At 43.0% G+C, this 15,297-nt stretch overlaps 1 protein-coding gene and 1 non-coding gene across 23 annotated transcripts in view; one reads left to right on the top strand and one right to left on the bottom strand.

The window, feature by feature from the left end:
- PTK2 (protein tyrosine kinase 2) overlaps positions 1–15,297 on the top strand; it is a 254,311-nt gene that overhangs the window by 119,856 nt on the left and 119,158 nt on the right. For 20 of the 22 annotated variants that reach the window (XM_060287148.2, XM_060287149.2, XM_060287147.2 and 17 more), the window contains 2 exons: positions 2,382–2,461; positions 4,733–4,795. In XM_060287148.2, coding sequence (XP_060143131.1) covers positions 2,382–2,461; positions 4,733–4,795 — 143 coding nt within the window. The remainder of the gene's footprint in view (positions 1–2,381; positions 2,462–4,732; positions 4,796–15,297) is intronic. The other 2 variants (XM_060287152.1, XM_060287140.1) reach the window with 1 other exon arrangement.
- LOC115863433 (U6 spliceosomal RNA) lies at positions 10,017–10,123 on the bottom strand. The gene has a single exon (XR_004043550.1). It is a non-coding gene; the product is annotated as a U6 spliceosomal RNA (small nuclear RNA).

The raw sequence follows: 15,297 nt of genomic DNA, 5'->3' as shown, positions 1-15,297 counted from the left end.
CAGCTGCCACAGGGTGGGGGAAGGAGGAGGGGAGGGTCTGCTGAGATGGCTGGTTCCATGGTGGATCCACACACTTGGCAGAAAACATGGATCAGTGCACACAGTGACTGGGCCTCAGGCCATAGTCATACAGCTCTGAGTCAAGAGTAGTAGATTGTTACTGTAAGAAAAAACAACTCGCAGAACTTTTAAGTCACGTTCATAACTAAAGGGATTTTCCATAAAGATCATTGTTAATGTTCTCTTTTTTTTCATTTTTGCAACTAATATGAATTTGGTTTTGATGACTGAATAAAGCATGTGATTACATTTTTCCACCTTTGAATAGTGTTTAAAGATTATAGTAACTAATCTTAAGATAGTTTTGTAATAATGCATTTTCCTCAACATGTAATTGCTGTTCTGCTCTGGTTGCTTCAAAGTCTGCACCAAACCATAAGCTAAGATCCACTGAATGCTTCAGTCAGAACAACTGTGGTGTTTCTCTAACTCACATAAATACAGTCTTGATTCATCTGTCCATTTTTGTGTTTAGTAATAAACCTAGTTATGATGCAAAAAAGTTAGTTTTAAAATTTGGATTTATTTTTTGCTATAGAGGAGAAAGAGCCAATTGAAGTGTAAACAGAGTGATTCTAGAATCAAAGCTGTTTACTTAATTTAGTGGGTTGGATAATTCAGTTCTATTGAATCAGTCTTAAATGCCTGCTATATTTAAGGAATAGAAATTACTATTGCTTGTAACTCTTATGGACAATAACATTTACACACAGAGGTATCCAAACCATAGTTTGATGACTTTATTCTTTCATTCATTTACTCAGTCTTCAGTCAGTCAGTGTTTATGGACCACCTAGGTAGAGGTGCTAATGCAGAAAATAGAGCAAAGGTTTCAGAGGAAATGGCGTTTAGGTCAGAAATAGATCACTGCTGGCTGAGCGGGCATCGCCTCCGTCCTGAGAGGAGTGAGTAGATGAGCACACATGCCCCTCAGGTTATAGGTTCTGGTACGTTAAAGAGGGCATGCCCGTCTGAAGACTTTTCTCTGTAAGAAAGAGATGTGGCTGGTTGATTGGAGAAAGTGTGAATCAGTGTGTTGCCAAGTTTCCTAGGCAGGCACTGCCGAATTTCCAAGCAGCCTCAGGCGATCGTTTGAGGTTTGTCTTCGTGAACGTAAAGCGAAGCACAGAGCAGAGTTTCTCCAGTTGCTCAGCAGTAAGCGTGGAGAAGGAGGTGGGTGGCTGGTTTCAGTATTTGCTGGTCTTGCCAGGGAATTAAAATAATGGGAAGAAGGAGGTTGGGAGGTTTGGGGGTCTTTTCCAGGGAAGGTTATGAACTATCACTATAAGGTTGGCAAAGTAGTTAACTTGGGACTAGAAATCTTTTGAACGAGCGAACTGACAGGCTAGGTAGCAATAGAACAGGATCTGTGGAGTTTTTCCTAGGGCAGAGGTCAGCATACTTTTTTTGTGAAGGACCAGAGAGTAAATATTTTAGGGTTGAGGACCAAGAGGCCAAATGGAGGGGAGGGTATTATGAAATACTTATATAACAAGAGACAAGACAGATTTCCACGGAGTTCTGTATTGGTGAAATTCATAATATAATAATTGAGTGCTTTTTTTTGTAATAAAGGTCTACTAATGAGAGGAACAGAAGTTCCTTTTTGGGGGAGGAGTAACATTTCACTTAATCGAAGTTCAGAATGAATGCTCCTTGTCATCAAAATCAATTGCAGATCTTGATCTCTTGATGCTAAGCTGTGAGATTTTACATATTTCATCTTTGAAAACATCTTCACACTGATGAGTGCTCTCAGATACTGGTATCAGTCCCTCACAGTTATTGGTTGGAAGGCCTTTGTACAATTCATTAGATCCTTCTCTATATCACACTTCAAGCATGTTGGCACTTTGCAGATGAATCACTTATAGTCGATGGTTAGGTGGAATCACACCAGTTGCAGGATTAAATGGATTTTGAAATAACGTTAGTTTTCTTTGCCTTTGCATTGAGGTCCAAAAAATGGTGCTGGGACTGTAGTTCGAGTTCAGAAAATATAGCCACCGCAAGTTTGCCTGGAAATGGAGATCTCCCTTCTTGTTTTCCCTTTGACAACATGGAGGGTAGAAAGCAGCTTGACGTTATTGTGATTCACATGATGTTTAAGTGCTCATAGATCATATATGTTCTTCACAAAGGAAGACTGTTTCACTCTTTATTCTTTGGTATTACTCATTTTATACCCAGCATCTAGCGTGATTATTGACACAGTGTGTGTAAAGCATGTAAATGGCACCCAGTAAACATTTACTTAATGACTAAGTTTAAAACATATTCTCTTACAGCAACATTATTTTACCCATTCCTTTTTACTGTAGGTGAAGAGCGATTATATGTTGGAGATCGCTGATCAAGTGGACCAGGACATTGCTTTGAAGTTGGGTTGTCTAGAAATACGGTAAGGCGGTAACTAGACATTGAGGTCTTCATTCAACAGTGTTTTCTGTTATTTTTTCTAGGTATTTTTCTTTCCTGATAAAGATTATCAATAAAATACTGAATAAAATGAGTAAACTTTGATGATACTCTGAATTATGTTGACATTGCTAATTTTAGAATCTTTTAAAATATTACATTTAGAATTGAATGATTTATAAGAGTACAAGTATGTAAGCAAGTCTAAGGCTGAGCTCCCCAATAGAACTTCTGTGATGAAGGAAATGTTCAGTATCTGTGAGATCCCATGTGCCAGCCACTAGCCAAGCTGGATGCTGAGTGCTCAGATGTGCAGTATCTGAACATAAATAGCCATTTATGTCTAATGGCTGCCATTATGGGGGATGGGAAACTGAGAATGTATTTCTTATTTCTGATAACATTTGTCACCATTTGTCATATATTCTGTGCCACCATTTAAAACTTGGAGTGAAAGAAATATTTTACCTTTGTCAGGTATAATTTAATTAAAATTTACCCCGGCTCGGGGCTTCCCTGGTGGCACAGTGGTTAAGAATCCACCTGCCAGTGCAGGGGACACGGGTTCGAGCCCTGGTCTGGGAAGATCCCACATGCCACGGAGCAACTAAGCCCGTGTGCCACAACTGCTGAGCCTGCGTTCTAGAGCCCGTGAGCCACAACTACTGAAGCCTGCGCGCCTAGAGCCCATGCTCCACAAGAGAAGCCACCGCAGTGAGAAGCCCGCACACTGCAACAAAGAGTAACCCCCACTCGCCGCAACTAGAGAAAGCCCGTGGGCAACAACGAAGACCCAACGCAGCCAAAATAAAAAAAAATTTACCCCAGGCTGCTAGTTTAAGATGTGTTGGTTAAATTAGCTAAAATTTGATTACGTGTACTCAAAACAGTGATAATTTTCCCGAGAGAGCACTGTTTTTTATATTATATAAGGCTATCAAATAACGGTTCCTACAAGGACCCAAAGATCATTAAGTATAACTCTCAACTCTTCATTAAAATTTGTTTTCAACCTTAATTATATATCCCAGTAAAAAAAAAAAAAAAAGCCATCTCTCACTGGTCTCTTCCCGTTCCTGGCCTTTACAGTTTTTGCTTGGGAAGCAAACTTGGCGCGCTTTCCTTCCCACAGACAATGCTGTGATGTATTACTTGGAAGAGGGGTCCAGGAGCATTAGGCCCTACGTGAATGGCATGCGTGCCTCTCTGGGTTCCCCTCCCACTCTGGCCTCTCCATGTTACGTTTATCCTTCTCCTCCTCTCCCCTGTTTGAGGTCACTGATTTTTGAACTCTGAAGGAAAAACTTGACAGAGTAGTCACCCGCCCAGCTGCCCCTCCCAAACTCCTCCCCCACATGAATAGAAAACAGGAGAACACATTAAGTGATCCTTTTTGGGCCCTTGAGAATTTTTTGTCGAAATCTAGTACTTTCGATTTTAAGTAGGCCAAAGAAAAAGTCAAACAAATTTAAAAAGCAAAACCAGTATTCATGTTATTACAGACAAGTTTGAAACAGTCTTGTTGATTACGCAGTCTCCTGGGAAATCACTTCAAGTGATTTGTAATATCTGTGTGTTCCAAAGCAGCTCGAGCTAGACCTTGTCCCTTTGTGAGATAACTGTGTACACGCAGAGAATCCCACCCACTTGGGGCAGATTTTGCAGAGAAAGGACTTGGTTCCAGTAAGACCTGAAGTTGCTTGAACATGTAACTTGGAATAAGAAGTAAAATTCAGACTGTGAACACTCAGCGAGATAGGCAGCACTTCTCTGCTGCGCCTGGCGCCTGTTACCTGGACTAGCCCACTGCGATGATTCTGCTTCAGGTCCCATACTGTTTCCTTAGTAACTGTGGGTCTTCCCAGGAGCAGGTGGGGTGCGCACCGGCCACAGGGGCAGCCTGGGGTTCCTGGCACTGTCCCTTGAGAAAAGGCCAAGTACAAGTAGCGAATGTAGCTGATCTCTTTTACAGCTGGAATCTGGTTTCTCATTTTGCAAAGAGCCAGACCTGCTTCACATCAAAAGGGAACGTGAGATTGTTCAATAGAGATACGGTCTGTGTTAACTGATTTATGCTGCATTAGGATGCAGGAAAAATGCTGCGAATCAAATTGGTTCTTTATTTGTTGTTTATCAGAATGTTTGTGGCTTAGCCGCGTAGTAGTTAGATACCCCCCTTTCACGGTTTTTAATCATTTAACATCGCAGACATTCCCAATACCAATCTATGAGTGTGTATCTTCTCTGCTTTTAGGCGGTCGTACTGGGAGATGCGGGGCAACGCCCTGGAGAAGAAGTCTAACTATGAAGTATTAGAGTAAGTGCGGCACGTCCAGGCGCTGCCTGCAAGCATTCAGAGCTAAGTCACTTTTCAAACTGTAGATTTTACTGGTTTATCTTTACTTAAAACTTAATATTAAATCTGAAACACTACTGTTTCTAAAACTTTTATATCCGGAAGAGGAAAGTTTTATTAAGAAATGAATTCTTGGTGACGTTAATTATGTTAGCAAACATTTAAATTTGTTGATAAATGTCTTAGGGTTAATATTCTTTGGCATGTTAACACATAAATAATAAACTCTTCTGTCTCTGTAGATTTAACCATATTGGGATGGAGTTTCACTTCTAATTTATATTGAACTATGAAATTGTTATTATTTATATTCTCTTTATAAGTTTATTAGGGTTTTTTTTCCCTTAGTTAAAAAAAAGTGGAAAGATGGGAGTTATTTGTTGCTCATGTATCAGAAAATTTAGGATAACTGAATATTTTTCCAATAGTGAAGTTAACAGTCGTTAGACTGTTACGTTAGAGTATTTAAAATGCATATAAGACAGAGTGGGGCTTATGTCTTGGGAGGCTGAAAGTTCTGCACTTTATCTGTTGATAATTAATTCAGCAAAAAAATCACTGATATTTGTTATTTCCAGTTTTATTTTCATTAGCAATGGTGCAACTTTTTGCCAGCACTTTTCCTGGCCATATTATTACTGAAATTCTTGTGCTATTTGGAAGATGTTACTACAGTGAAGTAAAAGGTTGTCCATAAGTACCCTGCAATAATAGAGACTTGACATGGCTTTGGGTTTTATTTGACTTTCCAGGTCAGCCCAACTGCTATCACACTGTGAAAGTATAATATCCCACCATTTTGAAAACAAGATTTTACAGGGGAGGTATGGTCATTTGAAAATAAAAGTAGAAGTAAATATTTGGGGGAATTAGTTATGGAGCAGGTCCGACCATTTGCACTAATAACTGGTGGTAGACGTGATAGTTATTTTGCAATCACACAAGCCTCCTTTGTCCTAATTGTGACAAGTGAGGTAGCGCCCCGGGCAGCCTGTCTCGTTGTGGCGCGGATTCATCCCTTGATTTCTGGACCTACTGTATTAGCATAATGTAAGTTTCATGACAGTGTGCAGCGTACAAGGCACTCACTAAATATTTGTGGTTGTGTGTTTATGGACACATCCATCACATAATGTTGTGCCTCTTAACAGATTGAATAAGGATAAAACACGGAGTTGTTAGAGTTGAATGAAAACTTTTAGAGATCAATTGGGATATCTTAGTAGCCAGAATGATTTTAAGTAGAATTTTCCCTGCCCTTCAGTTGACAGCATAGAAGCAACAGTATCATTAATAACATTAAAAAAAAAAAAACAAAAAAAACTAACATTCACTGTGGTTTAGGTGGTTTAGGTTTTTGTTTAAAATTACCACATTCCTCAGCCTGAAAGACTCTTCCTACTGCTTAAAATACAAATGACTAGAATCAGAGGAATCATTGAAGGTCTTGTCTCAGGTACATGCTAGGTTTGTTCTCATTTCAAATGAAGGTTTTTGAAAAATATCCGTTTGTTTCTTTGTTTATTCGTTCATTTAACAAAGATTATTGAGCATCTGCTGAGCCCTTGGCAGCTAAGTGCTAGAGATGCAGAAGTGGATAATCCAAAGTTTTCACCCTCAGGAAGCTTACAGCTGGAAGGGAGACTCTCAGACAGTAAGCAGAGTTGTAAAATAATATAGTAGGAACTGAAGTAGAAGCTTCTAGAGGGTGTGTGGGGGGTGGTACTCCATGTCTGAGGTCTGATGGGAGATGCTGTCTAGCCTGAGTGGTGGAGAAGGAACGTGGGCAGGCGGAGGCTGCTGCTCCGGAACCAGCCAGTCCCGGGAGAGAGCGCAGCATTTGCCAAGACACAGAAACGTGGACGGTCAGTTTACTGCGAGTAGAACACCTTGCCCATCGGGGAGGGCTGCGATGTGTGTTGTAAACAGCTCCAGGCGTTGACACGGCCTCCAGACGATTAGGTCGTGATGACTCGGTGAGCCAGGTCCGTGACAGGAGGAGCTTTGTGATGGAGAATTCCATATTCCCAAATTGGAATGGTATTAAAGAAAGTTAAAAATGGAAGTAGGGAGCCCAGAAACTGTTGCATCTTTCCTTTCTCCTGGAGGAAGAATGAGTCTCTGACGTGGACTCCATAGCAGGAGCAGTGGAGGTGGGAGTTTACCAGAGTCAGGGTCTGCGGACTGACTGCCTGGTTGGATTGGGGTGAAGGAGGCCAAGGAGGCATCTGGGGATTCTCGTTTTCTGTCCTGGGCCAGTGGGCATGTCAGTCACAAACAATTTCGTGTTTGGAGGGAAGGAGGATAAGTTGGTTGGGACGTGTTCAGTTCTGAGGGAACATTTGTGCTATTTAAACGAAAAAGGAAACAGAAATGTTGGTTTATTTTCTATGTTATAAAATCACTAAAACCACAGCTTTAAAAAAAATCTCTGATGGTACCCAGTGCCTAGATGTTGGTTTCTAATATCATTCTTCAATGAGAGGAAGCAGGACTCCTGATCCGAGGGGCAGGGGGAGATATATGGGCCTAGAGCATCTTGTAGAGCTGGAAAGGAGCAAGCGCTTAGAAAAGCAGGTGGTGGCGCTGTGTCGGAGCATCAAATTGGAGTCCCAGTGACCAAAGGTAGGGCATTTGGGCAACAATGAATGACTTAGTTTTGGGTTATAGCCCAGAGTATGAAATAAATACCCATGGGCCTATATGAATATAAATAATTGAATAGATAAATATATAGAGAAGTGATAAATCTCCCACATAGAAGAATTCTGAGTAATTTATATGGACACAGCCTGAGGAGGCGGATCATAAAATCCCACCCCACCCTATACTGTGGGCTCCGCTTAGTGACGTGTGTCTAAAGAATAGAGTGTGGAAGGGTGTGTGAGTAACCTGACAGTGGAGCCATCTGACAGGCGCTACCTCAGCCAGGTGGTCACGGTCAGCATCAACACCAACAGTTATGTTGATGGCATGTGTGTCCTTGGTGTGATCTGTTGAGAATGACACTTCATCTCTGTGGTCTGCTTCCCCAAAACCTAAAAACCCAATCCCGACTTGCGAAAAACAGGTAATTCTCATTTGAGGGACGTTTTACAAATTACCAAACCAGTACTACTCAAAACCGTCAAGATCTTTAAAAACAAGGCAAGTCTGAGAAACTGACACAAGCCAAGAGGAACCTAAGGAGATGTGACGATTAAATTGGATCCTGTGAAACAGAAAAGTGACATTAGGGAAAACACTGATGAGATCTGAAAGTGTAGGGCCTGTTAGTAATGATGTATCAGAACCGATTGATTAGTTACGGCAGAGGTGCCATAGTAATGCAAGGGAAAGCCAGGTGTGGGCTATTCAAGGAACTGTACTATCTTTGCAACTTTTCTGTAAACCTAAAACTATTCTAAAATAAAAAGTTTATCTTGGGAACAGTTCTCAAAGCTTTCTGAGATGCTCTTCCCGGGTTATAATCCTCCAATTTGGCTCGAATAAAATTTTCCATTTCTTAAAAAAAAAAAAAAAGAACAAGAGAATTGGAGAGGAAAAAGCCAGCAGGCACTTAGAGATGATCTAAAAAGGTGAATCATTGTGCGAAGTTGGAGAAGGAGGGCCAGGTCAGTGGCTTGCATTGTAGCGTGCCCGGCTGTCAGAGAGTTGTCCTCAGGGCCACTGTGATGTGGACTGTGTCCCAGCCTGTCTTTGTGAGAGGCCCACGTCGGAACGGGAAGGGTAACTGAGCCATGGCAGCTGGGTGAGAGCCAGAGGTGTCATGGGAATGAAGAGAACAGGTACCTGGGGGAAATCTCCGTGGATAATACATTTGGATGTTTTTGGCAACAAGAAAAGTCTGTAAAAAGAAAGAAAATGAAGAAGCAGGTATCCATCAAGATGGATTTGGAGCTATATTTGGAGAGAGGAGCGTTAAGTTCAAGATGTGTTTGATATCAGAGTCAAAAATTGCATTAAAGTTGGTGTGAATTTGGCTTATTTCTAAAAATTACAGAAATCGAGGCGGCAGGAGAACAGATATGTGGAAGAGGGCCCACTGGAGTATTAATCAGTGCCTCCAGAACTTCAGCGTGTCTGTGGGGTCAGTGGCATGGAAAGTGTGGGAATCACCAGACATGAATTAGGGCCAGTGACTGTTGCCACCTGCAGCCAGAACAAAGCAGTACAGCGTGATTTTGTCAATTAGAGGCCTCCTTAGAGGATACTGATGAAAACCGGAACTCTCTGTTATTCCACAAATGGCCGTTGTGTAGTAGTTATTCTATATGTAAGATATTTAAATTAAGTAAACATGATGGTTAAGGAAAAGAAGGGGCAGGATGAGAGACTTCCAGTTCCCGCTGTTACTGTGCTGGTTTGGGGTCCTTCATAATGGCGTGAGTTGTGTGAACTCACTACCCCATCTCAGTGTGAGAAGTGGGGCGATGGAGGGGGCTCTTGCAGCAGGTTGCTCCCCTGTTGGCTGGCTCTTCCACTTACTGTCCTGGATCAGTAAAGCCCTGGGTTTCTGTTTCCAAATCTGTAAAGTAGGGACCATGGTGATACCTACCTACATACTGGGTTGATGTGGGGAGTTAAGAGAGAGAATCGTGTCAAGAGCTCAATATAGTGCCCAGCACTGAATAAATGTTGCCCGTAATTATCATTGGGATCATTATCCAGAGGAGAGAGTTGAAACACCTTCCCATTTGGGGGCTGTTTTATATTCCTTTTGTAAATTGTACTTTTCTTCTGTTTTCCATTATGTTTATGTTTTTTTCTCATTGAGATCTTTGTCATACTAACCCATGGTTCGTAATATTTGTTGTATATATTCTCTCCCAATTTGTCTTTTATTTATTTATTTATTTAAAATTTTTATTTATTTTTGGGTACGTTTGGCCTTTGTTGCTGTGCATAGGCTTTCTCTAGTTGCGGTGAGCCGGGGCTAGTCTCTGTTGCAGTGTGCAGGCTTCTCATTGAGGTGGCTTTTTTTTTTTTTAACATCTTTATTGGAGTATAATTGCTTTACAATGCTGTGTTAGTTTCTGCTTTATAACAAAGTGAATCAGCTATACATATATATATTTCCCCATATCTCCTCCCTCTTGACTCTCCCTCCCACCCTCCCTATCCCACCCCTCTAGGTGGTCACAAAGCACTGAGCTGATCTCCCTGTGCTATGCGGCTGCTTAAAAATATGGAATGCTTCACGAATTTGCGTGTCATCCTTGTGCAGGGGCCATGCTAATCTTCTCTGTATCTTTCCAATTTTAGTATATGTGCTGCCGAAGTGAGCACTGCAGTGGCTTTTCTTGTTGCAGAGCACGGGCTCTAGGTGCCTAGGCTTTAGTAGTTGCAGCACGCGGGCTCAGTAGTTGTGGCTCGCGGGCTCTAGAGCACAGGCTCAGTAGCTGCGGTGCACGAGCTTAGTTGCTCCGCGGCATGTGGGATCTTCCCAGACCAGGGATCAAACCCGTGACCCTTGCGTTGGCAGGTGGATTCCAGGGAAGTCCCCAGTTTGTCTTTTAACTATGATTATATAGCTTTTCATCATACAGAAGTTTTTCTTTTTTAACGTGGTAAAATCTGTCCATTATTTTCATTCTGGTTTTGCGTTTCAAGACCTAATGTTTGTTCTAAAAGTTTTGTGGATTTATTTCTATTTTTACATTTCCAAATGTGTGGATATTTTTTGACTTTTTAAAAAAATTAATTAATGGCTGAGTTGCGTCTCCGTTGCTGTGCGCAGGCTTTCTCTAGTTGTGATGAGCGGGGCCTACTCTTAGTTGCGGTGCGCAGGCTTCTCATTGCGGTGGCTTCTCTTGTTGCGGAGCACGGGCTCTAGGCGTGCGGGCTTCAGTAGTTGTGGCTCGCGGGCTCTAGAGTGCAGGCTCAGTAGTTGGGGCTCACGGGCTTAGTTGCTCTGCAGCATGTGGGATTTTCCTGGACCAGGACTCAAACCCAAGTCACCTGCATTGGCAGGCGGATTCTTAACCACTGCACCACTAGGGAAGCCCTGACTTTCTTTTGAAAATTAACTTCTAGCTTAATTGCATTATGATCAGGGAGTATGGTCTCTGTGATAAGAGCTTCTTTGACTTTTGTTGAGACTTTCTCTGTGGACTAGTGGAAGATCATTTTTCTCCAGTCATTTATTAGAAAGAAACTATAAACATACAAAAAGTTGAAGAATCTCCTGTTTTTGGTCTTCTCTAGTTTCACCATGTCTTAGACTTGGGTTTCTTTTTTATAAGCCCAACTTGGAACAAGATGTACTCTCCTGATTCTGTGGATTCATGTTTTTCACCTGGAAAATATATGCCATTATCTCTTTAATTGTCAACTGCATGTTTTTTCAGCCTTTATATCTCTTAACATCTTTCATCTCTATTTCTTGTGGCAGTGTGTGTGTGATTTCTTTAGATTTTTCTTCTAAATCCTTAATTCCCTTTTAAGTAGTGTCTTCTTGGCATACCCTGTCCATTTGGCTTTTCACTTCACCACTTACAATTTTCACCTGCAGAAACGCAGTCCCCTGTGTCGTGTAATGCGCTCCCCATCCCTGGTAACCTGTTGCTCACGCATGTGATGGTGCCGTTTACTTCGTCAGGCTTTTCATGCCAGCTGTTCTGTGCCGTGTATCTGACAGTGACTCTGGGGTTTCTGGGCTGTCTCAATCTGCTGTTCCTCTGACTTCCTGAAGCTCCCGAGTGGCTTGAATCAAAGCCTGGTGGCCCAAGACTGATGAGTGGGCCTCCGGAGTGGGCATCTGACAAGAGCCAGGGAGTGAATGGCACAACTCACCCTCCCTCAGGTCCCAGCTCAGTCCAGGTCCAGCATCCCCACCTGCGGGCGGCATTGGGTCAGCCCTCTTCACCTCCAGCACTTTGGGTGTATAGGGTGGGGTCCTACAGACCTACTTGTTTATTACTGTGTTGGTTAAACATTCATTGTTGTAGCTCAGCCTGTCTTCTGATAGCAGTTCCCTTTTTCTTAAAGTATATTGTTTAGAAATTCTTTTATATGTGTCTTCGGTGGTAAAATTCTGCTCCTGTCATCTTGTAGTTTTCTTTATTTCACCTTGTTCTTGGAAGGTGAAGATTCTTTACTCCTTCGCAATTCTAGTTTAATCGTGATATTTTCTCAGTACTGTTCCCTGGGTTCTGTCTTCCACCGCAGCTGTTGAAAAGGCCCACCCAGGGCTGTGGACGAGGTATGGCTGGGAAGTGGTTCTCCAAGCACACTGAGGCTGTCCTGCCCAGGGACCGGCAGCCAGGGCCTCCGGGGGGTCAGCATTGCCCTTTCCTACTGGTTTCTGCTAGTAGCCTAGAGCCACTTAGAAGTGTAAATATTTTGTCAGTATGGAAAAGAATTATACATCAATGCAGAATGTTTCTTGTTAGTTTATTTTGGGGTTCTGGTTTTTCTTGCCAGTAAGGAGAAAAACTGTGAAATAGTCCATATAGTTGCTTAGTTTTGCCAGAAAATGTATGGACAGTCTCTGTAATTTATAATGTACTAAAGAAAACTCCTTCAGCTTTACCACATTTCAAAATAACTGTTTTCAATTATGCAATAAATAATCAGGCCCAACTTCGGAGGGTGGGAAAAGCACTATCTAAAAACGTTTGCATTTTTTCTTTAAACCAACTAAAGAGTTAATTGGTCTCTTTTCTCTATGTCTTTCCAACCCTGGTAGGACCAAGGTGCCTCTTCTGTAGGCAGAGGGGAAGTACTGGCCGTGAATATCCAGCCGCAGGCCCAGCCGCAGGCCCAGCATGTGGCCTCCCGGGGTCTTACCCTGCAGGGCGCACTCTGGAGTGTACTCGGGTGGCTCTTTTATTTACGCCTCCTGTAAATCAGAGACAGGAGTCAGATGAGCTGTGTTAAGAAAAATGTTTTGTTATCAGGCTTAAAAACTGCATTGCTGACAATGACAAATGGAACCAAAATAAGCTAATAACACAGTGTTAAAATTATGGTTCCTATTGTGATACTGTAGAAGGAAGAAACTTATGTACCAATGATTCTTCTTCAACGTACAGAATTATACTGTGAAATTATTTTAAATGAATCACATATCTTTTCAGTTCTGCTCATTTCCTTATTAAGTGGTTTGCTTTTTTTAGAAATTCATTTTTAATCATCTTTGCATTTAATGTATTTTGCTGTAGTTGTTTGTGTAACTGTGTCTCTTCTCTACTAGAGTAAGCTGTATTGATGTAGGGACCTCCTGGTATTTCCAGCACTTAGCAAAGTGTCTGATGTTTATTAGGTATTCCATCGGTACTTCCTCAGTGAATAAATTTGTGATATAAAATTAGCTGAGGTTAATTCTAATTGTGCATTGTTTTCATTCATTTTTAAAAATTGTCTTTATTGTCAGTAATAATCTAGTGCTTTTTTTTAGCTGCCTGTGATAATTTATCAGTGAAGGGGATGCTCACAGATTTGGCATGAATTGATTGACAGTGGCTTAACTAAGAAGGTACTTTCTCTTTCACATAAAACAAGTGCTAGGCAGTCAGTGCTTCTCATCACCAGGGCACTAGGCCCCTTGAATCTTGCCACCATCATCCGTAGCTGCCACCTGGTAGCCTAGGATGGCTGGTTGACCTTGCCTGTCACAAGGAGGAGGAGATGGACCTTTTCTCTCTCTCCCAGCCCCCTTTAAGGACACATATGTGCAGGTAGTGCTTTCCCTGAGAGCGACATTGGCTGAAACAGTGTCACATGGCCACACCTGGCTCCAGGAGAGGAAGGCAGCATCACCTGGTGTACCTGGCCAAAAGATGACTTCTCATTACTCAGGTTGAAGGAGAGAGAGGATCATTAAGAAGCAAACAGCAATTTCCATTGAAGTTAGAGAATTTTAAGTTTTATCAGTTTTTAAGAGGCTTAAGGTATCATTTGAGAGATTAAAGGACCTCAGTGATATTCTTAATGATACTCAATTCTTGAGAGATTTGGGGCAAGGATAAGTTAGGGATACTGTATGAAAACATGCATTATAGTTTTATTTTAAAGTTGTTTTTGGTTGCCTTTTTTGCTGGGGCTTTAAATTTATAAGAGTTATGTCCACAAAGTATTAATTAGTTAAAGCCAACAGACAAGGTCTGTATCTTCTCAGTAGTGCGGAAGGAGAGATAAGTTTATACTTGGCCTGAGAATTCACTTATAAGAAGCTTAATGTATGTAAATAAAGCTATTCAAGCCTCAGGCCTCCCGAGGCCTGCTGTGTCATGGGTTTTGGGCGTGAACGCATGTGTGCGCAGGACAAGGCCCCCAGGCTAGGAGTAGCTAGGCGGACCGAGTGCGCTCTAGAAAGATCCATCGGGGAGCTGGTGCGGGGTATGGACTGCTGGGCGGCACCTCTTCCCCCTGATGTGGGGAGCGGCGCCTGCTGCCTGGACCATCGACGGCGAGTGTGGTCAGGGGAGCGGGAGGATGGCGCAGTCATGGGGGAGGGGGCAGAGCTCCGAAGTTGGACAGAAGGGAAAGAGCAAGACAGCCTCATCAGCCAGCAGTGGTCTGAACGTTTCATTAGAAGGACAGAGGTAAATTAAACGTTAACTCAGAAAATTCTGGTTTAAAATTGATCACAAATACAGTTTTAAGCCCCAGACACCCCAGATCTCAACGAGTAACTTTCTGGGCTCTCTCATGGTGCTGTCTCATGGTGCCTGTCACGCGCTTGCACAGCTCGCATCAGGGTCTCACCCGAGGAAGAGACCGCAGGGCGGTGACTCTCCTCTCCCCCTCCCCCACCCATATCTAACGTGATGCCCAGTGTGGGGAAGCGGGGGAGTACAACAGGCTTGCTTTCTTTGAAGCTTCAAATCAGAGTGAGTTGCATCTTAGAGAAAAGTCGGAGGAAGAGTTACTGGGAGATCTGCTTCCGTGCATGGGCAGCCCCAGCCCAGGCTCCTGTCTGGCCCCCACTTCCTCCTGCGGGATCCGCGGTGGTCTTGCTGAGCGGGGCCCCCCGGAGTCCCGGGCAGTCGTGGTTGTCCCTGTGGGGCTGTGTGGCCGGGCCCACCGCCCTCTCTGAGGAGCCCCGGGGGCCAGGGAGCCGAGGCCGAGATTTTCTTGCTGTAAGCCCATGCCACCACTGCAGGCCCTAGGCTGTGAAGTGTCCTGTCCGCCCAGCCAGCGTGGGCGCCCTTAGCCCCCATGGCTCTGAGCACCTGAAGTGGAGCCGGTGCAGCTGGGAACTAGATTGTTAACTGAATCTTAGCTAATTTAAGTGTGAATCCTTCATGGGGCTACTCTTGTGGACAGTGCGTTCTCACCTAATATTAGTATCTCGTTAACTGCACGTGTGGGTTAAGAAGGTTCCTTTGGGCTCACGTGGGAAATCTGACAGCCTGATACTGGGGTTTGGGAATTGGGGGGTGGCTGTGTCCTAAAAGTTTCATGAAAGCTAGTTTTAGTCAAATGAGTTTACCTGTATTTAGGATCTACCCTTTGAT

This window comes from Globicephala melas, chromosome 17, assembly GCF_963455315.2.
Source record: "Globicephala melas chromosome 17, mGloMel1.2, whole genome shotgun sequence".
NCBI classification, from domain to species: domain Eukaryota; kingdom Metazoa; phylum Chordata; class Mammalia; order Artiodactyla; family Delphinidae; genus Globicephala; species Globicephala melas.
This window is presented reverse-complemented; position numbering and strand designations above follow the sequence as displayed.